We start from the raw sequence: 27,247 nt of genomic DNA on the forward strand, positions 1-27,247 counted from the left end.
TCGTTTTTAAGTGTTTTTCAACTGTTGAGGGCTACACACACTGAAGTGCGATAGCCATTTTTCTGCTTTAAAAGTGTTTATTTTACTGTATCTGTTTTAATTATTTTAAAAAATCCTCTCTCTCTACATGTTTCCTGCCTTTCTATAACCAGTAGAGTCGGGTTTTCAGATTTTGCTGAATTCTGGACTGTTGTGCAGTTTCTGTGTTGCCCAGACCTTGCTAAGATAGAAGGAAGCTTCTCTATTCATTAATGAGAATGGTGAGCTTTGAGTAGCCTGTCACTGGAGGAGTGGTTTCAGCTCAGAATCTGTAGTTTTATTGGCCATTTTGGGATATTTCTATTCTTTTCATATTTCTGTTTAAAAACCCGTGTTTGCGCGTTTTTTGCACTTGTATTAGCTCAGCAAGATCCTGTCTGGGTGTCCTGCAGAGATCTACAGCAGCAGAGAGAGAAAAGGGAAACTTTGAGTGGATTAAGTACCTTTGTTTGCTTTTTATTGCTTATTTTCCCTAGCCGCACTATTCTGAGCATTTTGTATTAACTTTGCAACTTATTTGAACTGTTTTTTTAATTCTGATAGTTTGTACTTTTACTGATCATTTTAAGTGTTTTCAACTGTTGAGGGCTACACAATCAAGTGCGATAGCCATCTTTCTGCTTTAAAAGTGTTTGTTTTACTGTATCCGTTTTAATTTTTGAAAAAAAAAATAATCCTACATCTCTACTCGTTTCCCGCCTTTCTATTACCAGTAGAGTCCGTTTTTTAAATTTTGCTGAATTCTGGGCTGTTTTGTAGTTTCTGTGTTGCCCAGACCTTAGTAAGATAGAAGGAAGCTTCTCTGTTCATCAGTGAGAGTGGTGAGCTTTGAGCAGCCTATCTCTCACTGAATGAGTGGTTTCAGCTCAGAATCTGTAGTTTTATTGGCCATTTTGGACTATTTCGATCCCTTTCATCTTTCTCTTTGAAAACTCATGTTTGCACGGTTTTTGCGTTTGTATTACTTCAGAAAGATCCTACCTGGGTGTCCTGCAGAGTTCTACAGCAGCAGAGAGAGAAAAGGAAGACTCTGAGTGGATAAAGTACCTCTGTTTTGCTTTTTATTGCTTATTTTCGCTAGCCGTACCATTCTCAGCTTTTTGTTATTAACTTTGCAACTTATCTGTTTTTTTAATTCTGATACTGTTTGCACTTTAACTGATCATTTTTAAGTGCTTTTCAACTGTTGAAGTGTTGAGGGCTACACACTCAAGTGAGATAGCTATTTTTCTTCTTTAAAAGTGTTTATTTTACTGCATCTGTTTTAATTTTTGAAAAACAAACAAAAAAATTCTTCTCTCTCTACTCATTTCCCACCTTTCTATAAACAGTAGAGTCTGTTTTTCAGATTTTGCTGAATTCTGGGCTGTTTTCTAGTTTCTGTGTTTCCCAGACCTTACTAAGATTGAAGGAAGCTTATCTGTTCATCAGTGAGAGTGGTGAGCTTTGATTAGCCTATCTGTCGCTAAAGGAGTGGTTTCAGCTCAGAATCTGTAGTTTTACTGACCATTTTGGGCTATTTCTATCCATTTCATCTTTCTGTTTAAAAACAGTGTTTGTGTGGTTTTGTGCATCGTGCAGTGTCATTTAACTAGGGTTAAGCTATTCATGGTGCCAAAAAGTCTGCTCTTCTAATTTTCCCCTAGAACTAGCCAGTTTTCTAGTTTTATCACTCAAAACTGCTTCCTTGTGCTCAGCACTTGTTCAAAACTCGTTGCAGGCACTAAATAATCTACAAATTACTGCAGCACTCAATTTTCCTCACTTGTTAGGAGGAAAACAGTTTTTAGCAATTAAATTAATAAGCACCTTTCCAGGCATGTCTAAGGGTCAGCTCCCGTATTTTCCCCTGTCCACCTGATGAATCTGGGCATCTTGGGGCAATGTAGCTCTTGCCTCATGTACACTGACAACCCTCTCCTCCTACCACCCAACACAACAACCTGTGAGAGATGCACTTATATAGCCAAACTGGAAGTCAAGCTTTCTCCAGCCAAGACTGTACTAGACAGTCAAGTGGAGAAGGTAAACACCTGCATCACACCACAATCAACACATAGTCCATCAAAACCTACACCACCTAAACCCACACATAGTAACACAAAACACACACCTACATTTGCGGAGGCTCTCAATAAAAATCTTCCCAAACAACAGGGACCTCCAAAGCTGAAACGCAAGCAACCACCACCCCCAACACTACCCAAATGACACATAGCCCACAAAATCAATGTGTCACAACCTCAGCCCATAAGGCAAAACAATGTACCCAACACACTAGTCATAGGTGACTCTATAGTCGGGCACACTGATGTCCCACTCACCAGGCTAAACAAGGAGAAAGTTACTGTCAGCTGCCTGTCGGGTGCCAGGATCCACCACATAACACAGGCACTCTGGTCACTCCACAACAAGTACAAATATGACTGTCATTGTCCATGTTGGTGAAAATGACTTGAGACATACCTCCCTGGACTACATGAAGAGAGACATGGAGGAGCTCTCGGATCATGTAGCCCAGGTAGGTATGACCCTAGCCCTGAGTAGCATCCTGCCATTGCCCAGAATTATACCACAATACAAGGACAAAATGATTGACTTCAACAATTGCCAAGCTTCTGGTGTCATTCTTAGGGGATCCAGTGTCTCTCTGCCTGGGATGACATGATCAACAGACCACGATGCTTTGCCAGAGATGGCCTGCACCTGTCACCCCTGGGATTCCGGATACTGTATAAGGCTCTAGCCACACCTATAGTGCCTTTTTTAGGCAAGGTTCAAATGACAAACTCACCACCATAGCAAGTAAATGCAAGTAAAACTGGAGGGTAATGCTACTCAGTGCTAGAAGGCTAAACCTCAAAATGCACTCACTCGAGGCACTCCTTAAAATGGAGAACATTGACATCTGTGCAGTGACGGAGACCTGGTTGAAGGCTCCAGAGAGCAAACCTGCATTACCAGGCTATAACTCATAACATACCTTTCGGCCACTTAACCTGGACTGAAGCACTAAAGGAGGAGACATGTCCATATGCATTAAGGATATCCACACCTCCAGGATAGTTGCTCAACATAATGCATCTGAAATTATCCAAGTGCAACTAGCACTGGGCAAGACTGCAATACAGGTTGTAGCTTGTTACATATCCCCCACCCATGCCCCAGGATGCCCACTCCATGTTTCTTGATATACTTGGTAATATTAAAGTACAGCCCAATACCCTAATAATGGGCAATTTCAACTAACCCACCATCACCTGGGAAAACTCTTCATGTACTAACTCATTTGCTCAACGCTTTTTGGAATTTATAAATTCCAATGCCCTGGATCAGTTTGTCCATACTCCCACAAGGGGCAGCAATATCCTGGACCTGGTCATTACCAATATGGGCAACCGATGTTCCATGCCAGAGGTCAACTCCTCGTTGATCAGATCCAACCACAAGCTAATCACCCTAGATAGACATCAATATCCCACCCCCACCCCCCCATTAAGGAAACCACCGTAAAAAACTTCTCCAAAGCCAACTTCATGCTTCTTAAGACAGAAGCAGCAAGCTTCATGACACCTATACAGAAGGAAAATAGAGGTACAACTACTGAATCCTATACAAATGCACTGTATAAGCACATTCACGAGTGCATGGGTCATGTCATCCCCCAACAGAACAAAGACAATATCCTCCAAAAAAGGAAGCCAATCTGGTGGTCCCTGCCATAAACAAACTTTACAACAGAAGGAAGAAACTGTTGCAAAAAAGAGTAAAATCTCCTGATTGCAGGAACTCCCTGGTCAGCTTCAGTAAGAAGCTGAGACCCTCATAAAATCCTCCAAAGCTAGCTACGAAAATAAAATCACCAGTGATTCTAAAGACAACTACAAAGCATTCTACAGCTATGTCAAGAATCTCAATGGTGACTCTCAGATCTGCTCTGAGCTACAGCACAATGGCACTAGATATACAGAACCAACTGATATTGCCAACATCCTGACAGATAGGTTCAGTGCAAACTTCACCCCCCCCCCCAAAGGGCCCATCACTATACCGGAAGAATGCAAAGTCCCTGTAATTACGGCTGCACAAATAATGACCGCACTCTCCAAAGCCAAGAACACAGCATCCATGGGACCCAACAACATCCAAGGCTGTGTTCTGCAAAAACTACAGAACAAACTGGCACCCCACTTAAGTACCATGTTCAATCATAGCCTCACTTCAGGCTTTGTGCCTACTGAATGGTGCACAGTGACGGTTATCCCACTCCACAAATCGGGTGCTATCACGGACCCCGGGAACTACCGCCCCATTAGTCTGACAAGCCTGGTCTGCAAGACCATGGAATGTATCATCTTGGAGCTTATAAACAAGGACATAGGTAACCTCCAAACTCTGGACCCCACTTAGTTTGGGTTTGTAAATAGTAGGTCATGTCTCCTAACCCTGATTGACTTCTTTGAAGCAGTCACCAGAGCCGTGGACGAGGGTAAAGTGGTGTGCACAGCCTATCTTGACCTCGCCAAGGCTTTCGACACCATCCCCCACTCTGGAATTACAGATAAACTCACTAGACTGGGCAGAAATCCCTATGTCACAAGATGGGTGGCCAACTGACTCACTGACAGAATCCACACAGTGAAAGTAGCCAACTCCAAATCCAGCTTCAGACCAGTGACAAGTGGAATACCACAGGGCTCAGTCCTGGGTCATCTCCTGTTTGGCATCTACTTCTCTGAAGTCCAAGCTAATACAGCAGGTCTTTGGCTAACAAAGTTCACAGACAGCTGCAAACTAGGTGCCATAACAGAATCACCTAATGATGTGGACATTCTACAAAGGGGCCTCACTGAGACTGATGCTTGGTGTCAAATTCATGGCCTCAAGCTCAATGCCAAGAAGTGCATGGTCATCCTCTTTGGGAAAAACACTGTACCCATGAACTACCACATAGGCAGTAGCCTACTAAATACTGAAAGTATGATAACAGACCTTGGAACACAGTTGGACAGTAATCTCTCCTTTGATAATCACATCGCCACAGTAGTCAGGAAATCCTTCTACGTGGCACATCTCATCATAAAGGGGTTCACTGTTCCTCTCTGCTCACCTCTCATCAGACCCATTATAGAGTACAATGCCCCATTTTTTCATGTACCTCACAAGGCATCTACAACAACTAGAAAGGCCACAGAAATATCTCACTAAGAGGATTACCAGCCTCAAACAGATGCCATATGCAGACCATCTCAAAAAACTCCAGCTCTACTCAGTCGCTTATCGCCTACTCAGAGGTGACCTCTGCCTAACATACAAAGCCATGTCAAACCCAGATCTGTTGGACATGCTACACTTAAAGAAACCCCAATCCCTCTGAGCCACATGCACCAGGGACCTAAACCTTCTCAACACAATAAACAGGACATGCTAGAGAGATAGATTCCTGACCCAGAGACTTCCCATGTGCAGGAACAGACTACTCATTCATGTCAAGCAAAGCTCCTCATTAGTCCTCTAAGAAAAATTTCGACAATTGGATGGGAAATAGGAAATTTACCCCGGGGATCACTTCTGTGGCTCTGCTAGACAGGGGCGCAGAAAAATAACTTTCTTGGGTGGAGAAAGTCAGGGTACTTTTTGGCTAGGCTTAAATAGGCCCCAATAGCCTAGTACCTACCTATGAACAGCTTCCCTAGTGTGAGATCCTGTAATAAAGAGTGCTTAGAGTGTTGCTTAATTGCTAAGCAGTGTAACAATCAGGTCTCATGCTAGGGACTAAAAGCAGATAGTGCCTGCAAAATAACAGCTAACAAAGTTAAAACAGCTTTGTTTCTGCCTGCTGTCCATACTTAACTGTCCCCAAGTTTAACTTAAATTCCTGTTCTGTCCCTTGTAATTTATTTTTATTTTCTGGTAAATCAGTACAGATTAGTCAGTCGATAATGTCAGACATTAGAGTTTATACTCTTATGTTCAGAACATGCAAACTGGTCAAATCCTATAATTTCATTAATATCTTAAGTGAATAAGAGCAGCATTTAAAAACTGTCCCTGATTATATCATTTTCTCCTTCATTTTTAGATTTGTGTCTTTGATCATAACCTGTTATCATGTGTTCACTCTTGAGCTGAATCTCTTGTGAGCCATGTCCCAAACACATAAGCCAACTATTAACAGAGACCCTATAATCATCTATTTTAACTTAATCCAGACTATCAAAGAAATTATTTAGGTGGTGCAGCTGTAGCGTTGTCACCTTACAGCAAGAGGTTCTCCCATTCGATTCTCGGCTGGAGCGCCTTCTGTGTGGAGTCTGCATTTCCTCCCCGCGATCAAGTGGCAATCGAAAGACATGCATGAATGGGCGTGCCTTCATTGAAGGTTGGGAGTCGGGCTGGCACTTCAGCACCATAAAAATCGTCTGCCAATCATTAGCGGACCGGAGTTCCACTGTGGCGACCCCTAACCGGGAAAATCCGAAAGAAAAACAACAACTAAATCTTGCACAATAGAGTTCAGGACTTTCACACAACTACTACTGAAGTCATTGGTGAGGTCCAGTATATCAAAATAAATTTTTCACTTTCCATAGAAGGAGCCAAGTTCCATTTTAGTTTTTGCCCTGAAATATTGCACTGTGTCATGTGACATAATTCTAACTTACCTGCTTTGCTTAAAATTCAAATCAAAGGAAAATCCTTGCACTGACACCATCTCTGTAAATTGTAACGTACACGTTTAGTACATTCATCAGACTTGAAAAAAGAAAAAAAAATGGTTTATGGGTGTAAATATGTATTAAATACTAGTATGTGTACACTTTCTGTTCAGAATGCACATTCTGTAAGAAAATATTACTGAATGAATCTTTGAAAAATTCTCCGTCTGCCTTACGCAGTATGTGAGAACCAGCCTGTTTAATGGCCTCAGGTCTCCTCCTGCTGAGCACTTCTTTTCAAATCTGCAAAGTCTGATCCTCCTATTCATAGTTTAGCATTTCAGTTTTCACCACTTATTGTCATTGTCTGGAACCACATAATCTTCAGTCCAAAAATGTGCTTGTTTTCCTTCATTTTTGGGGTACGCTGTTAGCATAAGAAGAGGAGGATTCACCTGAAGAGAGGTAACTTTCCTTCACTTATTCAGTCAGGTACTGTCAAACTAGTGATGGAATGCATAATGCTGGGACTGGCATTTAAAGTTTCAGAATTTGAGAGTTGCCTTTTATTGTCCTCATCTGGAATTTCCCAGTCTATATTGTTTTGGTATGTTTGTTTTGAATCACTTCTGAGATTGAGTGCACATGTAAATGATATCAAGAGTATTATGTTAGAGGAAAAACAGACACTTATCCTCACTGTCTCTACTGGAACCACCTAATGATCATGATTATAAAACAGTATGAAATTGGTACTCACCTAATTCGTCTCTGATCTACTCACAACAATAACCATGTTCCTCAGCCCATGTAACATCTCTGAATTAAAGTATTCCATATGTGTAAAGTTTATGTGAGCCTTCAGCTACAAGATCCCATGTTTAGCTTCAGGTCACTCATTTCAAGGTTGCAGCTATAGGTTTTTTTTTTTTATTCACTTTAGAACTAATGACAATTAATTTTACTACATCAAACTGTATGAAAACCTGTATTTAGAGCACACCAGTCCCCACTACTGACTACTTAAGCTTAATACCAACTAGCAGTCTACACTCCGTTTACAATTTGTTTTTCATGGATACTTCCTGCAACACAGCAAGTCCTCAAAATAACTGATGCCCGTAGTATAAAACAGAAGGCGGAGGAGGAGGCACACTAATCATCACGTCATGTCATGAACTTCAGTTGACTGATAATCTTATTTGCTGGTCTTTATTAAGGATAACCCAGCATCAGCAGTGACATTTTACTCTTTTTTTTTTTTTTTTTTTTTTTTTTGTTAACATCTGATCCAAGGATATACAGTCATTTAGGGGATGTGTGAAGAGGCAACAATCAGGGTACTGCACAACAAACTAATTTGTTCTGACCCAAAGTTATTATGAAAGAAACTGAAAGCTCAGAAATTCAATCTATGAGTCACTCCAAAGGTTAAAATGATTTATAGTTCATAGTACATCTTTAGGTTTTCAATACTGGGATTAAAAAGGGGAAATAATCAGTGAGTGAGTCACTGAGCTCCTTTTGTGCATTTCTGTTTTTCACGCGTAATTACTAAGTGAACTACAGAACGGCAGCCATCCGATTGAGAAAGGAGAGGCAAACAACCTTATTTGAAATGAAGTTTCCCAATATTGGTTGGTATTGTTTGTCCGCTTTGTGGGGAAACTGCTTTAATGCTGCTGCATATCAAGGATGGGGCACAGTGTCATAGTATGATAGCATGAAAAATTAAACATTATTTTTAAAGACAATTTTCTCAAAAGAATGTTCCTAATATTAATACTTCAAATAATCTAATTTTGGCATGGACAAAACCAATTTTACTCTCAGTGCTGGAACTTATCACCCCCAAACATCCTATACTAACATATTCCCTTTCAGATGTCACACTACAGTGGGGGAAGTGGGACCTTTTTTCTTTTTAACCATGTATTTCTGTTTCTCCCAATGTTAGTTTAGAATTACACTATATTAATACAAAAGTAGAAATGGCACACTCTCACATACAAGTGTCAAAAGCTCTTGCCCAATGTTAAAGAATGACTGTAACTGCATTTCTAATGCATAACTGCATGTAACTGCATATGAAGGGTTTTTTTTTTTTTTTTAAAAGTCCATTCCTACAAATGCTAGTTCAAAAATAGCACAAATAGTAAGTCTGCATTCAGGTTAATATACTTCTAAAATGTACAGACAGGGAAACTATTTGGAAGGATATAATCACAAGCAATTTTAGCTTCGGATTAATGGAGACTGAAGCTTCCACAACTGGGTGTGTTGGCAAACAATCATCCATTGTTTTATCAACAGTAATACAACTGCAGATGACAACAGAAAAGCACCCTTTACCTACATTTTTTTTGCAAAGAATGTCACTGTGATGAATGCAAATGTGGTACAAGATTACCTAAAAAATGGCTGGTTAGATTTTAACTATGATTTGAATAATTCAATAATACTGGGCTGAGGGGTATCCTGTCAGGCTTGCAACTCACCTTTCTTGTTATTAAGGCTACTAAAAGCAGGCTTTTCATGTTCAGAGGAGGAACTGGAAATGTCAAAGTGTGCCTCCTGCTGTCCACAGTTCCAGGGTTAAGTTCAGTGTTCCCATTCAGTTTTATTGGATAAAAAAGTAACAGTAGTATAGTAGGCTTAACTAAAACTGTTATGTGGAAATTAGGATTTCCATAACAATACACCAATCTACCCTTTGTTAGATGCTACAACAGAGCCTACAAATGGAGGTAAGTAATCCAATAGGTTAATGCTGAATTGCCTCCAACATTAAGAACAGAACTGATGCAACAGATCTGCAACTGTAGTTAGTACTACAGGTGTTTTATAACAAGTGAGTGCAGGATGGGTTGACAGACAATGTAGCACTAAAGCAATATACTTCAGATGTATCTAAATAACACAAATGAAACAGGAGCTGTTGGAAGCTGATGATAGAGGAAGAGAAACTAGGTGATAATGTGGTACATGTAGTCATAGACCTACCTGCACATTTACTTAACATGGGCTTACTTCAGCAGTCTCCTTGACTTCCTAGAGCTGAGCTCATTTAAAATTAAACATATCAGAACAGGAAAGGTTACTGTCTAACTAACAGCTTTCTATCTTATAAGTTAGAAGCTGATGTTATTGTGACTCGTGCCTTGAATTTAGTGTTTTTTTATTTTTTCTATGTGCTGATTTTTGACATAGTTTATTGCTGCTACTGGCATTTTAGCAAGTAATCCTTTGTGTAGTGTAGTTACTTAAATCAAAGTGCTTTATGGGCATTTACATTCTAAAGAAGTATTGATTCAATTTGGAAAGATAAAACTGCTCAACATTAAAAACAATTTTTCTTATGACTCAGTGGTGTCCATGTTTTTTTTTTTTGATATTTTCTGTCAATTTGGATTGTTATTCAGTTTTTGTTGTATAACAATGTCTTTTTATTAATGTTTCAACCCAAGAGAAAAAGAGTGTCAACAAAAGAGTTCATCAAAGCAAATTTAATAAACAGAAAAGCTTCCCAAATGGGTGATTGCAAAAATCACACCTTACCTCTCCTAGCTTTCCTAATCTTTCTTTCTGATCTTTCCTCCCACTTTTTCTACTGCTTCAGTTACATCAGCAACTTTGAAATTAGCATCTGTTTTATTTGCCCTTTGAATCTGCTTGCAATTGGTGCAGTCTTAGGCATATTTTATCTTAAAATTCTCTTCAACTGGACATTCAAATATCAAGTTATTCGTCCCAAAACACATTTAAACAGCTAAAAATTATAGTTTAAATTTCATTTCCCTATTTGCAATCATTTTATAGCAATACAGATACCCAAAGTGATTCTTCAAAGTCACTTCAGAGGAATACTGCTCCACAAACTTCCCGATATCCGCAATTTCCATCCTGGATGAAAGATTTTTCATATCTGTTCTTTTTTATAACTCATCAGAAATTCTGTTGGTATCTGCCTGGTTTTCCCACATTTAAGTTCTGAATCTGTTAAAGATAAACTCATCAACGCTACTCCAAATTATTTATTTTTTTTGAAAATCCAGTCCATTCTGCCACCTTGCTTTCTGTATTCTGTCAGGTTTTTGTCATTCTCACCTTCTGTACCAGTACACAAGCTTAAATTATTTTACTTTCTTGCCTTGTCCTCTACACCAAATAAATATTGTCATATCTGCCTAACTTGTTTTTCTGTTTTGGCCTTTTTATTATAGATTTCACATATCTGCTGCTTCATTACCTCTACAGCGACTTGCTGAACACACAGAAATTCCACTTTTTTCTTCACTTCCATGGTTCATCATTTCTTATATACTATAAACATGCAACTAAGTTCCAAAGTTGAATTTATATAGTTAGCAAACTATCTTCAACCTCTGCAATGTTAAATCTCAATAATCTTAACTTGTCTACTCACAGGCTACCTGACATTATAGATTGCCCTGCTAAATCTCACAAGTATTTCCTTCACCATAATTCTCATATTTCACTACAGAATAAAAGTATTCTCTTATCAGTCAGAAGAAGATACATTCATACTACTGCACATGAAAAAAATGCATCACAATTCAGTTACTTTACTTCTTATGGTTTTAGTATCAAGCTATATGAAGCAATGCAAGATGGAAGTGAACTTCAACCAGTACCACACCTGCACACTTTTATTCTTGTTTTTTTTTTTTTTATAATCCTGGTAATAGGCTGCCCAATTTAATAAAATAATTAAAAAGAACAAGTATGCAACTAACAGGGCTCCTATGCACAAACCTCTGGAAATGCATTAATGGAATATCACCTGTACCTCATTTCTAGCCAAAACACTGACCTTCCTACTTTTTATACAAAAGATAGATGTGATAAAGTACTAACATTTCAAGACTACAAAAATATTTAAATATTTAGAAGTAAATGTACTGCATCTGCATGCAAGAAAAATCACAGCATATTACAGATTATGTAAAATGCACTATTAGAATATGTTAATTTTTGAGAGTTTTAAATCAAAAGCATTAGGCTCATAACATACACAACCGAAAGATTGCATATAGGTCATGACAATGAGAAAACAATATGAATGAGTTGGAATGGTGCTGGCACATTACAAAGTAAAGGAATTGACACATTCACCTTCATTGTTTGCATCCATTGATGATAAGACTTTGAATTTCCTGCAATGAAGCACAAGGTAAACATGGTAAGTGATGTGCATAGATTTAAATTATAACATCATCAATCCTAATTTAAGCAAACTATTCTACATTAAGTTTGAAAATATTGTACTTACCATAATGTTAGATCTTCCTGATACTTGTTCATATCAACAGCAGGACAGGTACAATGCAGACAGGAGTTGCTTTGCACTTTCAAGACTCTCTCGAGATAAAAAAAAAAAACTCCTTTCCTTGCTCCCATAATACTCCACACCTCCCCTCCTTTCCAGACCAACAGAAGGCTTTTCATTACCCTAGCTAAAAAAAAAATTCCACATAACCCTACATGCCTCCTTCAAATCCGCCTTCAAGGAAAAATTCCTGTAGGGCCTATAGCAAGTGGGTACACTGAACTGAGCATTTGTGGATCATGATGAACTAATGTTATGGTAAGTACGCACATTTTATACCTTTCATGATCTAGTCTCTTCACTTCAAAAACAGAGCAGTCTCTCCAGCTTTTCGTCTTGGGTGGTATCATGACAGAATACTATGAATGCCAATCTGAACCTTTAGCCTACATCCAGCTTATAGTGTTTTATAAAAGGTATGCAGAGAAGCCCTTTCACAGCAGCACATATATCATTATAAGAACAATTCCTGAAAAAAAAAAGAAACTGAGGGGGGTAGCTATGGCCCTTGCAGAGTAAGCCTTTGGTGCATTTGACAGGCTTTTGTTATTTGACATAAAATAATATTATACAATCTGAAAGCCACCTATTAAAGGTAACCTTAAACAATTTCTGACCTGATCTGTCTGCAACAAGGGAGGCAACAAGCTGATCATCCTTTCTAATATCTAGTTCTGCTGTCATAAAATCTCAGTTGGTGATGTGTGTATATCTACCAAAACAAATATTTACCTATATTGTACTGCAGCGAGAATAATGGTGAAGTAACAGACTGGTTCTTGTTAATTTCCATGGCTACATTGGGCATGAAAATAGGATTGGTGTTTAAGCACAGATGATCTTTATGGAAAATAATATATAGGGGTTTCAAAAAAAGGTTTGAAGTTTTGAAATCCTTCTAGCTGATGTAACTGTTAGTAGAAAAACGTGTCTTCAAAAACAGGAATTTAAGTTCTGCTTTGAATTAAGGGCTCCTACATGAACTTCAGGTTCTAAGGGATAGCAAGTTCCTTGACAGGAGGTCCCAGAAGGAAGGCACCTCTTACAAAGGCCTTACAAGCTTTTAAAGACGCCAGCGAACAAGAACAAAGACCTGACAAAAATCTGAAATGGTTACAAATTGTACTTTTCCTATGAAAAAGCTAGAATTCTGATTAAAAAATGTGTACAAAAAGCTTCAACACTGCCAGGATTGAGGAAAAGAATGGTTTCAAACTTTTACTAGTTTCCCCCTCAAAAAACTGTCCATTTACTTCTGTGAACTTTTCTGGTAGAGGGGTTCTGGGAAGCTGTGAAATCTGGACCACCACTGCAGGGTAAGCTGGGTCACTGGTCATCAGTGAAACAGTGGAAATCATGTGGTTAGTCTGAAGGACTGAAAATATAGATGAAGCCTGCCATCTGGATGAGACAGAAGGAGGGTGATGGAGATGATGTTTAGCACAGCAGGGAAAACCATATTTGTCTTAGGCAGTGCAGAGATTTGAGAATGACTCTGGACTTGTGCTGTATGGCTTTCTGTAGCAATTTCATTATAATGAAAAATGGAAGAAATACATAAAGAAGACCCAGAGCCTCTGCTGGACCATTGCATCTCAGGAACATTATCACTGTGAATGAATGAGAACGTACCGGCCTTATTTGGCCTTATTTAACTGAGGATGCAAAGGGGTCATAGGAAGGCCTTCCCAAGTCTCAAAGGCTATCATCCACCATAAGCTGACTGAAGAATCACTCAGGAGGCATCAGTAAGCATCAGCTAAGCTTCTCTGTGGATGTGTGGTGCTATTATAAAACCAAGAGTAGACAATGTCCCATTCCCATAACATCATGGCCACTCGACACATGGGGAGAGGAGTGCATTACTCCATGCCTGTTAATGTACCGTACACCACTGCTATATTGTCAGAATGAATGGCAACTATACACTGAAAATGGAGGTCTGTAGAGGCTGGAATATAAGGAGGAACACGCTCATGCCAAGTACACTGATATGCAGAAAGGTCTCTTCCATGACCAGGTCCCTTGGATCATCTACCCTAAACAATGCTCATCTCACTGCAGAAGCTTCTGTAGTAAATATCACACTCAGGGAGGGGTAAAAAGACTGTTCGGAGACAGACGTTCAGGTGAAACCACCACTACAAATGCCAATGGCATACCCACAAAATTCGAATCAAAAGGGATACTGAGTACACATTCTGAGACCACCAAGTCCTGAGTGCCAACTGAGGGATCCTCAGGTATCTGACAAACAACACTAAGAAAATCATTGCTACTATCAACCCCAGAATCTTGAGGCAGTAATCAGTTATCACCATAAGACTACTTAACAGGAAACAAATACTGGATTGAAGCTTCAAATTTTTGTCTTGTGGAAGGCTGGCAATACAAATCTTTCTGTCCAAGTGGCAGCTAATGAAGATCTGTGCTTGCTATGGCACCATCTGTGACTTCACAGTGTTCATCAATGTTCCCTAGGACCAGTAAAGCTACAGCAGATAGTCCCTCACTTTCACCAATGACTCTTTTGTCAAGACTGCTAGGAGCTTGTACATAGAAGGTGGGAGCAACTGCCCCAGGTGCAAAGTGTTGGGGGATGCGATTGGCCAGTCCTGAACACTCTTTAATGCATACCAGCTTTTTAAAGCTGGTATTTCATTTGTGGTCAAACCTGAGCACTGTAGCACTCCATGTGGGTTATAAACTATAGCAAGCAGTTTGCTACAGTTTAAAGAGAAAAGATATCTTTCTTTTATTTCTGTAACTAAAACCTGAGTAGACCCACAGTGCTCCTTGCAGGGTATAAAATGTAGCAAACAGTTTGCTGCAATTTAAAAGAAATAAAGTGTTTTTTTTTTTTTTTTTTACTAAAATGAGAGGAAGGAGAGTAGGGAGCAGGGGGCAGAAACAGGGCTTAATTGGCTGGGACAGGGGAGAGGGCATGTCATGCATCTGGCCACCTGGTTGGGTAGGTTTAATGTCCAAGACTCCTCCTCTGGTGGTGGATCACTGGGCTCTCTTTAGAGGGCTTTTTCATTAGAGCAGTAGAAATGTCTGTAGATCCAGCTCGGAAAGCTTTAATGTAACACTCATGGCACATGGGAGGCTGGAGGACCATGCCTGGTTTCCTAGGAGATAAAGCTATGTCATCTGTTTCCTTCCAAGTTCTCAGTATGACCAACAAAGCCACATGGAGCAGAGAAGAAAGTCTCCTGAAGTATCTTTTCTTTTGGTGAGACCAGGTCAGCTGGACATGATTCCCATTTGCCTTTTTAGCTCTAAGTTCCCCAAATTGGGCTGTTAGGGGGTTAATGAAAGTCTTCTCCTTTAGATCAGTGTGGGGGGATGGACACTCTTTGTGGGGTGTTCAAGTGCTTCCTTTTACGTTTGCTGTTTAGAGGGACACTTGGACAGGCCTCATTCAAGTATAAGAAAGAGGCTTTTGAAACAGATATCTCCATTCTATTGCTGCAGTGGGTTTCCATCCAAGACAAATATAACAGGGCCAAGACATCAGATGAACGAAGATCTGGGGATGGTGCAAATGTAGGCATTGACTCCAAAGGCATAACTGTCAACCTAGACGGCTGCTTCCACAACTTTTCTGAATTCTTTGCCACTGATACTGAAGGTACCAGTACTAAAGATTCTTAAGACTGAACATTCCAGAAGCCAACTAGGTCAGACCAAATGTGATCCAATCATTTCTTGGCAATGAAGACTGCTTTGGTACTGAAAATTGGAATGCTAAAATGGCTGGCAAACAATGGTTCTTAGAACATCAGAGCTAAGATGGATACCAATCCAACAGCATCAAATCATTGGTCCTTAGTAACCCTCAACACTGAAACTCAGCACCACAGACACTGGAGCAGAAGGAGGCAACCATAAGTTCAATTAGTGGTTTGGGCACTTGAAAATGCAAGCAATGATGAAGAGTAGAGCCATTCTGTGGGATACTGTTACATTCTAACACAGAATGCATTGTTACTCTAATGACAAGGCCTCAAGCTGAAGAGTGGAGGCCAGTCATGGTGCAGGTAGCCAGTGCTGGGAAGATGTGTCTGTGGCTGCTCAAGTCAGTGATGGTAGCCATGTATTGCAGAAGATGTATACGCAGCCCTTCCTGTGATGCAACTGTTTACATCACCATCATGCGTGAGATTTGGTCATACAATGAAAAAAAATATTCTTGCTGATGGGATGCTGGTGATAATATAAAGTACTGCCATTATTTCCTGGATAATGGTCCTCCCTACCCCTCAGACAGTATAACATCTGATCAAACAAATGGTTTATGGTTGGTGGGTATACGGACAAAAATTCTACAGCAAAATGTCACAAATGAATGGATCACTTAACTACCTCAGAAAGTCATGGTGAGATAGCAGCCTGGTGGTAAGGAGGAGGAACCAGCAAAAAATAAACAAAAATATGCCAACTACTGACCAAAATCCAGTAAAACGCAAAGATCTGACTACACTTGAGTCTGGAAATCTGAGTTATTTGGAAAATCTGCAGAATGAAGCTACCAAATTCACTGATAATAAGCACGGAAGTCCCTCTTGATGTCTGCATGGTAGAACAGAACAGATGTGGAACATTATGGGAGCTAAGACAGGTAGTCTTTAGCTTGGAAAAGTCTTAAAGGAGAAACTGCTGCTTGCAGTACCCCAGTGTTACCAGCTGAAGCGAATGAAAGTACAGTTTTGTACCTACCATAAATGTAGATGTCCGATAGGAATGCATCTGCAGTCCTTACAAATGGGTTGTCCTGTCGTCAGGCAGCCCTTCGGTCAGCCGGATTCCAAAGTCTGGGTCTGGCCTCGGCTGGTGTCGCACTTCACCCGACGTCATAGCTGCAGTTATTCAGGTATAAAGGCATCAGCCGACGCCATTTTCCTCAGTGTTTCTTGCCCCAGATGCCAGGTGCCCTCTTGGAAGGCTAAATTTGGATAAATGCCAATGATTCCAAATAGTAGAGAGCAAACACAAAAATAAGCATGTATGTACATATATACAAACAAATACACCATAATAGATCCCCAAGCTAGCTGAAGGCTGGCAAATACCCTAGGAGTACCTCAGAGGGAAGGTGGGTGGGTAATCCTGACTGCAGATGCATTCCTATCGGACATCTACATTTATGGTAGGTACAAAACTGTACTATGTCCTTCAAGGATGCATCTGCAGTCCTTACAAATGGGTAGAATACCATAGCTAAACAAGGGGAGGAGGAAAGAGTAGTGATTATGGTGTAGCTAGGATCCCTTGCAAAACAGCAGTGGCAAAACCTGCACGGGATCTAGAGTATAAAGGTAAATTGTAATGCTTGGCAAATGTATGCACGGAGGTCCAAGTAGCAGCCTCTATAATGTCCTTGGTAGCCACTCCTCGTAAGAAAGCTGTGGTAGTGGCTGTAGCCCTTGTGGAGTGAGGCCTGATGTTCTCTGGAGTTTTCTTTCCATGGTAGGAGTAACAAGATCTAATGCAATTTCCTATCCATTTGGAGATTGTCTGTTTTGAAATTGGTTTTCCCTCCTTTCCTATGGCATATGCTACCAGAAGCTGGTCAGTTTTTCTATTGGACTTAGTCCTGTCCAGGTAGTAGCATAACTGCCTGTGTACATCCAAGGTATGCAAAAGTCTTTCTCCCCTGTTCTGTGGGTTTGGGAAGAATGTAGGTAGGTGGATAGCCTGATTTAATGACACTCTGGATACCACCTTAGGCATAAATGTAGGATTTGTTCTCATGGACACTCTATCTTGATGGAAGATCAGGAAGGGTTGTACTGCCATTAATGCCTGTAGTTCAGAGACCCTTCTTGCTGAAGTTATTGCCAGCAGGAAAGCAGTCTTCCAGGATAAGTATTGTAATTCTGCTGTTGCTGCTGGTTCGAAAGGAGGAAGTGTCAATTTTTCTAGCACAAAGTTCAAGTCCCATGCTGGCAATGGTGGTTTCCTGGGAGGTTTTACATTTTTAATTCCTCTCAGAAACTGTCTGAGCAGGGGATGAGAGAAGACAGGAGGATCCAAGCTATATTGTGCTGAAATAGCTGATGCATGTATCTTGATGGAAGAATAGGACAGGCCTGTGTGGAAGAGCTCTGCCAAGTACTCCAGGATGTTGGCCATGTATACCAGAGTCACATCTTCTCCCTTTGCAGTACTCCAAATGAGATATCTTTTCCATTTTGCTGCATAATTCTTTCTTGTTGAAGGTCTGCGCGCCTCCAGGATTATGTCTTTAACCCTTTGGGATAAGTTTGGGTTAATTGCTGTTATGTAATGTTCCAGGCAGTTAGCTGCAGAGTTTTCAGGTTTGGATGCAGGATGTTGTAGTTGTTCTGTGTTAACAGTAATGGGATCAGGGGTAGTGTCCATATTTGTTCCCGAGGCATGCTCCTCAGCAATGGGTACCAATGTTGTCTTGGCCAGTCTGGAGCTATCAGAATGATCCTTGGATGGTCCTCTTTGATCTTCAGAAGCACCTTGTGCATCAAAGGAAGTGGTGGAAGACTCCTTGCAAAGCATGGGAAGAAGCTGCTGTAGTGTCAGCATTTTGAATTTTGGAACAATGAGGAATGTGTTTAAAGCGGACAGGTCTAGAATGGGTCTCCATTTGTTTTCTTTTCTTGGTACCAGGAAGAGTCTGGAGTAAAATCCCTTTCCTTGCTCCATAGATGGTACCCTTTCCACAGCTCTCATTCTTAATAGCTGAGATATTTGTTTTAGAGCTTCTGTCCTTTGAGTAGGTGGTAGGTTTGGCATTCCTCTCTTCCCTGGTAGAGTATGGAAATGGAACCTGTAACCTTGGTCTATAGTTTGCAAAATCCATTTTTCCCTTGTGATGCAATGCCAGTTTTTTGAGAATAAGGTTAGTTTTCCGCCTAAGGGTGCTTCTAGTTGTTCCCTGGTAGGCGGTGCCACTGTCAAGTCACTGTGATTGAGTTGTTGTAGTGGTGGTGGCTGCGTCTGTGCCTCGCTGGTTGTTACCTTGCCATTGGCGTCCCCTGTAGGCACCCCTGGATTGGTTTCTGCCTCTTGAACGCCTATTCCTGCCTCTCTGAGCCTTAGAGGAGTCCGGAAAGGACCAATTCTTGGAGGGCCAGTTCCTGCTAAACCTTGGAGGTTGAACCTGTAAGAAATCTTTCACCGTTTGTACAGATTTCGCCTTCTCTTCCATCTTTTTTAGCACCTGCTGAGCAGGGGAACCAAATAAATTGACCTTGTCCATGGGTGCATCCAAAAGCTTTGATTTGACATGGTCTGGTAATGCCTGTTCTTTCAACCATGCATGTCTCCTGATAACTGTGCCAGTCATGGCTGATCTAAAGGAAGCCTCCAGTGCATCATAGCCACATTTTAAAGAATGGTTACTAACCTGCTGTATGTTATGTACCATTTCCTGAACATATTTTTTATCTAAAGATTCTTCAGAGGAAAGCTTTTTAGTTAACTGGTCAAGCATAAACTAATGATATTGAATCATATGAAATTGGCAGTTCAAAGCCCTAGCTGACAAGGTAGCAGAAGTGTAAACTTTTTTACCCCATCTCTCTAAGGACCTGGATTCCCTTTCAGAGGGGAGTGGGTTTTTAGTAGAAGTAGCAGCTACAGCTTTAGGGCCCTGGGCGATGGTCTCTGGATCTGCAAAAGGAGCCTTGTATAAATGGTGATGAGTGTCCGGGACCCTGTAGAACCTATCGGGCTTAGCAGGAGCCGGAGGTAATGAATCAGGAGCAGTGCAAGCATCATTAAATGCATCATCTACAACAGAAAGAACTGGAGGTATAGCTAAAGGCCTATGTTGTGGCAAATGTAGAAAGGTTCTAAGCCTTTTTCTGGAGTCTGAGAAATCTTGGCCCTGCCACTGAAATTGTTCCCTCATAGCATGCAAGGTTTCCCCAAAGGAAAATTCCTCAGGTGGAGAGGCTGAAGGAATGGACTCTTCAGCATCAGAGTCTTCGTAAGGAGAATAAGAAGCCTCAGGAAGGTCTGAATGCTCTGATTCATCAGAGGAACCATCAGTGGATACTGGTTCAGGGGGCTCTGCTCTAGGTCTCTTTTCTGGAGGAGGGAGAGAGGACCTGTCTGGATGAGGCTGGGATCCACGAATTAAAGAAATTAAATCCTCAGCCAAAGATAGCATATGCGAACTAGTGCTGGGCCTGTGTGAGGGGGGTTTGGCAGGCACAGATTTTGAAGCTTTGGCTGCTTTAGCCCTGGCAAAGGCCTTAATAGACATGGCTGCAGGAGGCCTAGCAGCTCCACGTGCAGGGGTTGAAATATCCAGGGGAATTGTGTCTGATAATTCCTGAGAAACCGCAACAGAAGGCTGGGTTTCAGAAGCAGATTCTACCAGGTTAGAGGAGGCCTCGGTAGAAGGCATGGTTTCGGCTGGAGAAAGAACCGCTTGCTTGGTTTCGGCCGAAACCGAGACACTCGCGGTTTGCTTAATCGCGGTTTCGGCCGAGACCGCGGACCGTGAGTGTCGGTCCTTTTCTTTTCGTTTTTTGGAAATTTGCGTTGTCGGAGGATCCGACGGCATAATGTAGGCAAAATCAGAGCTGGAAATTTGTTCAGCAAACTCCGACCGACGTCTAAGCGTCCGTCGGTTAAAAGAAGCGCAGGCTAGACAAGCTGCTACGTCGTGGTCTGGGCCTAAGCAATGTATACAGTAGGAGTGGAAATCTTTATGAGGTATTTGTTTCCCACAAGATAAACAGTTATTCACTTTCTCTGACATCGGCTGAGGCAAGAAAGAGTCCCCAACGGGGTACTTAGCTTTTTAGAAGTCTTCGAAGTAGTATTCGGTAGTAGTAATCTCTGGATCTGACCGACCGGCACTTGCGAACAGCTTCTGCTTCGGGCGCCACGCGGCAAGAAAGACTGAGGAAAATGGCTTTGGCTGATGCCTTAATACCCGAATAACTGCAGCTATGACGTCGGGTGAAGTGCGACACCAGCCGAGGCCAGACCCAGACTTTGGAATCCGGCCGACCGAAGGGCTGCCTGACGACAGGACAACCCATTTGTAAGGACTGCAGATGCATCCTTGAAGGACATCTGAATAATGCATTATACAAACATGTAACAAACACCTCAGTTGTGAATAAATAAAATTATTCTTTAATTTAAGCATCTTGATCTAAGAAACTCAGTGTGTAAAGTTTTGTCTATGATTCAGATTTGTCAAACAAAAGTTTCTTTCAAACACAAAGAATAAACAGCTAATAGTTGATTTGAACTGGTATTTAAAAAAATCACAGTGCCCTGTATGAAGATGTGCCCACAGGTCATTGCACTCAAACAAAACCTAATACCAAAAAACACCTCCATGATGGTATCGTTATTAAGAAGCAACTTGTGGCCAATCAGAGTAATAAAGGAGGCAGTAAACCATAAATAAACTATTAAAAAAGTATAGTTAATATCCAGCAATGGCAAATTACTCCAAAGAGAACTGGTAGGCTGGAAAGTGTGGTAATCAAGTACTGGTATTAATAACCTTCTCTTGTACTGACATAATATCTAAGCAGCAATAATTCCACAGATTGTCAATGCCAGGAAGCTAAGAAGAACAAAGGCATCACAGTATCATAATCTTCTTAAAATTAATAATAATCAAAGACTGTTTAAGCTCTTTCCTTCAAAATAAATTTCATAGGCAGAGTTACAATCAACCCAGGTCACAAAAGTACTTTCCACTTCCAGCCCATTAATATCATTAGCAGTGGTGCAGCAAAGAATGAATGGACTATGGTAAGGAGTTTGGTGGCTCAAACTTACCAAGGGAAGTCTGTTGCACTATAGAACAAGAAAAAATAAAAAATAAAAAAAAATAAAGAGAGAAAGATGAAAGCAAAACATGGTTTAAAAACCCAAACATGGTCTGAGTAAGAATATGATCTGAACAGACATGAAATCCAAATTTAGGAAAGTACCTTTGTGGCCAAACAATCTTTGTAACAGAAAAGTGTACAACTGACTGAGTTTATTCTAGGAAGGACTGCCTGTGTTGAAGAGCAACAACTTTAGTTTCGCATTCCCTTGGACATCATGAAACTATAAGCTATGCATGTATCTATCATGCAGCGGTTGGAACCAAGTCTAACTATACTATTAATAAAAAGTAAATTCTTGTGAGCTGTAGGGCTTGTATTCTGATACCTTAGAAGGTTAAAAAAACAGCTAAGACAACTGTATCTAATTCTTCCTAATACTAATGTAATGAAAGTCAAATGGAGGAGAAAATAAAAACTCAACAGCATTGTATACAAAGCATACAGTGTGAATCACATAGTCATTTCTGGGTAAATGTGCATGGTAAACATACAATAATTTTGTGAACATTAGAAGATACAGACCCAAATCTCTCATTTTCTGCTAAATTTCAGAAAGATATCCTAAAAAGATCATTACATTTATACCAAAAAAAGAAAATTAAAACGTGTAACAATCACTTTCACAAAAATTAAATCAAAATATGTATTAAGGAGTCTTGCATCAACAATTCAGAATGTAAACTGAAAAAAAGGAATGAAAGCAATACAATTCACAGGTAAAGCAGTCATAATACCAATATATAATCAAGTTAAACATTCTCAGTTCCGCATGCATCAAACTCTTGAATTATATGACCCCCCCATTAATACTCCAAAACGTGCACACTGATTGGTCAGCGTGCATGTTGTAAATCAAGACTTATACTAATGGAAAAAGGTCCAGTCGCCCGGACTTTTTCCATTAGTATAAGTCTTTTTTTTTGGACAGCAACGGAGAACGGAAGAGCTCCGTTGCTGTTATCTTGCTATGTTAAACGAGTTTAACATAGCGAGATATTTTTAAAAAAAGCAACAGAGATCTTCTTTTCTCCATTGTTGTTTTTTAAAGCTGTCTCGCTATGTTAAATGAGTTTAACATAGTGAGACAGCTTTAAAAAAAAGCAACGGAGAAAGGAAAATCTCCATTGCTTTTTTTACAGTTGTCTTGCTATGTTAAATGAGTTTAACATAGCGATACACATTTTTAAAAGCAACGGAGATCTTCCTTTCTTCGTTGCTTCCACACATAGTACTGATGTACTGCGCAACCATATGCATGCACAGTACCTCACAACTGCTGCAGAATACTGGACAGCTGCGGAAGGGCAGCAAGGAGGCATTATACAATGCCATTATTTAAGAAAAGTAAGTATTTTTTTTTTCTTAAATAATGTCATTGTATAATATCAATAACCCACTTCTAGGTGTGGGTAATGCTGGATTTACCCACGGTTGTCTGTTTGGCCACTCGGATTTCACCCTCATGACCAAACCACACCAACCGTGGGTAAATCCAGCATTACCCACACCCAGGCGTGGGTTACTGCTTAAGTATATCATTCTGAATCTGAGCAGCACTGTTCAAGTCAAATTTGTAAATGAATGGACTGTTAACCATTTTATTTTAAGTAGGCACTTAATGGCTGAATATTTATACAGCCCTGGGAAAACAGCAATCCAGTTCTATTTGCTGTTTAGATTCTAGAACAGAAATGAAGTCCCCAGCAAAGGCAAATGTGTGTGCAAATGGAGTACTGTAACTGTTTTCATTCCTAATAACACACGTGGTGTTAAGCATGCAGACCCCATTTTCTTAAGAGTTTTTCCTTAAAAAAAAAAAAAAAAGAAACCTGGAATGCACTTTACAAAAAGTGTCATACAACATTTCATTGAAAATTTAAAACTGGTAATTTTGGACACACAGGCTATTTTGTTAAAAAACGAAAAAAAAGAAGTTCTCCTGGTTACTATATGAAGTAACAAAAACTGCACCAGTGGTAGTAAGAGAAACTTAGAATGTTGCCTTGGTTTTGTATATTAACAGAATAATGCAAGTGTCATGTGCAAGTTAAAACATGAACATTTGCTCAAAAATAAAATAAAAAAAATTCTACAGAGCCATAAAAGACTATGAGAAACATAAAGAGAAGACCATTTATCACCAGGGATTTCCCCCATTAATGAAAAATCTAAAAAAGCATTCCAAAAAGAATATAAACATCAAAATACAAGCCAGGCACCTTCCCATCTAAGATAATGGGAATCAAGAAGATAAGTCCAGAAAGGTCTGACTGCTCCATCTCAACAAGAGACTGGAGAAGTGTATGAGAACACTCTTATAGGTTCATAGGTGTGTACTAGGCTAATGACCCTGGAGCCTATATAAGCTTATCCCAAGAAGATTCCCTGGCATCATGCCGCCCCAAATTACTTCCCAGTGCCCCTGTCAAACAAGGCCACTGAAGTGATCCCCGGGGTGAACTTCCTATTACCCATCCACTTGTCAAGATTTCTCTTAAAGAGGGCCAGTGAAGTGCTCTGCTCGACATGAATGGGAAGTTTGTTCCAGAGTATGCAAAGTCTCTGGGTTAGGAACCTGTCCCTCCAGCATGTTCTGTTTATTGTGGTAATGAGGTTTAGGTCCCTGGAGTGTGTGGCATGGAGGGATTGGGATTTCTTTAGGTGTAGCATATCTAGCAGCTCTGGGTCAGACATGGCTTTGTAAGTCAAGCAGAGATCACTTCTAAGTAGGCAATAAGAGACAGAGTATAGCTGAAGTTTTTTGAGTCTGTCCATATAGGGCATGTGTCTAAGGCCTAAGATCCTCTTAGTGAGGTATTTTTGTGGCCTTTCCAGTTGTTGTAGGTGTCTAGTGAGGTACATACCAAATGATGCATTGTCTCTTATAATTGGTCTAATAAGGAATGAGTAGAGAGGGATTATGACCTCTTTCTTCCTGGATAAGAAACCTTTTGTAATGAGATGCGCCACATAGAAGGACTTTCTGACTACAGTGGTAACATGGTTATCAGAGGAGAGGTTGCTGTCAACCTGTGTCCCCAGGTCTTTTAATCACACCTTCGGTGTTTAGTGGACTACTGCCTATGTGGTAGTTCATGGGCACCAGTCATTGGTGTCAGTGAGGCCTTTTTGTAGAATGTCTACATCAGTTGGAGAATCAATAATGGCTCCCAGTTTGCAATCATCTGTGAATTTGGACAGCCAGAGTCCCTATGTGTTGGCTTGAACTTCAGGGAAGTAGATGCCAAACAGGAGAGTACCTAGAACCGATCCCTGTGGGACACCACTTGTAATTGGTCGGTAGTCAGATTTGGAGTCCACTACTTTCACAGTGTGGGTTCTATCAGTGAGCCAGTTGGCAGCCCATCTTATGACATAGGGGTTTATGCCTAGTTTAGTGAGTCTATCTATGATTTCTGAATGAGGGATAGTGTTGAAGGCCTTGGCAAGATCTAGGTAGGCTGTGTGAACTACCTTGCCCTCATCCACAGCTCTGGTGACAGACTCGAAGAAGTCTATCAGGTTGAGCAGGCATGATCTACCTTTCACAAACCCAAACTGTGTGGGGTCCAGAGTTTGGAAATTCCCTATGTCCTTATTTATAAGGTCCATAATGATGTGCTCCATAGCCTTACATATCAGTCTTGTCAGGCTAATGGGGCGGGAGTTCCCAGGGTCTGTAGTCACTCCCCCTTTGTGGAGTGGGATGACAATAGCAGTGCACCATTTGGTAGGAACAAAGCCTGAAATGAGGCTGTGATTGAACAACGTACGCAGGTGTGGTGCTAGTTCACTTTGTAATTCATGTACAACACAGCCAGGGATATTATTAGGTCCCATGGAAGATGTATTCTTGGCTTTGGACAGTGCAGTTTTTACCTGTGTAGCCGTGATAACAGGGACTTGGCATTTCTCAGGTATTGTGATAGGCCCTTTAGGGGGTGAAAGGGGGGTAAAGTTTGCACTGAACCTGTCAGGCCAATATGTTGGCAATATCAGTTGGTTCTGTATATGTATTGCCATTGTCCTGTAACTCAGAGCAGATCTGAGTATTGCCATGTAGATTCTTGACATAACTATAGAATGAAACAATAAAACCAAAATCCTTGGACACCTTCTCAGCAGGACAAAAGTATTTTATTAGAGAACCACACAAATAAGTTAAGCACTTTCGAATCAGCTGACTTCATCAGAACAAAGTAAAAAGTGCTAACAGCCATATTTATACTAACAATCACATGCTACAGTTTAAAAGTTTGAACTAAAGTGCAAGTGCATAACAACATGTATATAAATAAAAATGCATCCAACCTGTTAATAAAACACATAAATATAGTAGATATTTCTACAAAAATTCATTCATTAACAACAAACAAAGATATGGAAGTTGATAAAAAATTAACAGCCTGAAACAACAAATATAAAAACAGTGCAGTAAACAGGAATGTCAATACAGAATAAGTAATTCAAAACAAAAGTCTCATCACATTATGTCTTGTATGAGAGCAACCTTAGCAAATTACTAAAATTCAAACTATCATTTAAACCAGGGAAAGTGCATCTAGTCTCACTTGCCACCACAATTCCCCGAGTTCATACAAGACATGATGTGATGAGACTTTTGTTTTGACTTACTTATTCTGTTTTGACATTCCTGATTACTGCACTGTTTTTATATTTGTTGTTTCAGACTGTTAGTTTTTTATCAACTTCCCTGTGTTTGTCTGTTGTTCATGAATTAATTTTTGTAGGAATATCTACTATATTTATGTGTTTTATTAACAAGTTGGATGCATTTTTATTTATATACATGTTATTATGCACTTACACATTAATTCAAACTTTTAAATTGTATGATGTGACTGTTAGTATAAATATGCCTGTTAGCACTTTTTACTTTGTTCTGATGAAGTCAGCTGATTAGGCTGATGAAAGCACTTAACTTATTTGTGTGTATTTCTCTAATAAAAGAACTTTGTCGTGCTGAGAAGGTATCCAAGGATTTTGGTTTTATTGTTCTGTGATTTTACCAGGTTCCTATAACTATAGAATGCCTTGTGGTTGTCTTTAGAATCTGTAGCAATTTTGTTTTCGTAAGTAGCTTTAGAGAATTTGATGATGGATCTCAGTTTTTTGCTGAGGATGACAAGGGAGTTTTTCCAGTCTTGGGACTACACCTTTTTCTGCAACAGTTTTTATCCTTCTGTTGTAGAGTTTTTTTATGGTGGGGGACCACCAGATTGGCTTCTTTTTTTGGAGGAGAGCGCCTTGGTTCTGTTTGGTATGGCACGTTCCTTGCACTTGTGTATGTGCTCATACAGTGCATTAGTGTATGATTCAGTCATGCA

At 40.2% G+C, this 27,247-nt stretch overlaps 1 protein-coding gene across 2 annotated transcripts in view; it reads right to left on the reverse strand.

Moving 5' to 3' along the window:
* The window catches only part of DENND1B (DENN domain containing 1B), a 3,525,330-nt gene that overhangs the window by 566,290 nt on the left and 2,931,793 nt on the right, over positions 1 to 27,247 (reverse strand). For both annotated transcript variants that reach the window (XM_044080248.1, XM_044080247.1), the window contains one exon: positions 11,835 to 11,875. In XM_044080248.1, coding sequence (XP_043936183.1) covers positions 11,835 to 11,875 — 41 coding nt within the window. The remainder of the gene's footprint in view (positions 1 to 11,834; positions 11,876 to 27,247) is intronic.

Source organism: Protopterus annectens, chromosome 8.part0 (genome assembly GCF_019279795.1).
Source record: "Protopterus annectens isolate FY-2018-M chromosome 8.part0, PAN1.0, whole genome shotgun sequence".
In the NCBI taxonomy this organism is placed as follows: domain Eukaryota; kingdom Metazoa; phylum Chordata; order Ceratodontiformes; family Protopteridae; genus Protopterus; species Protopterus annectens.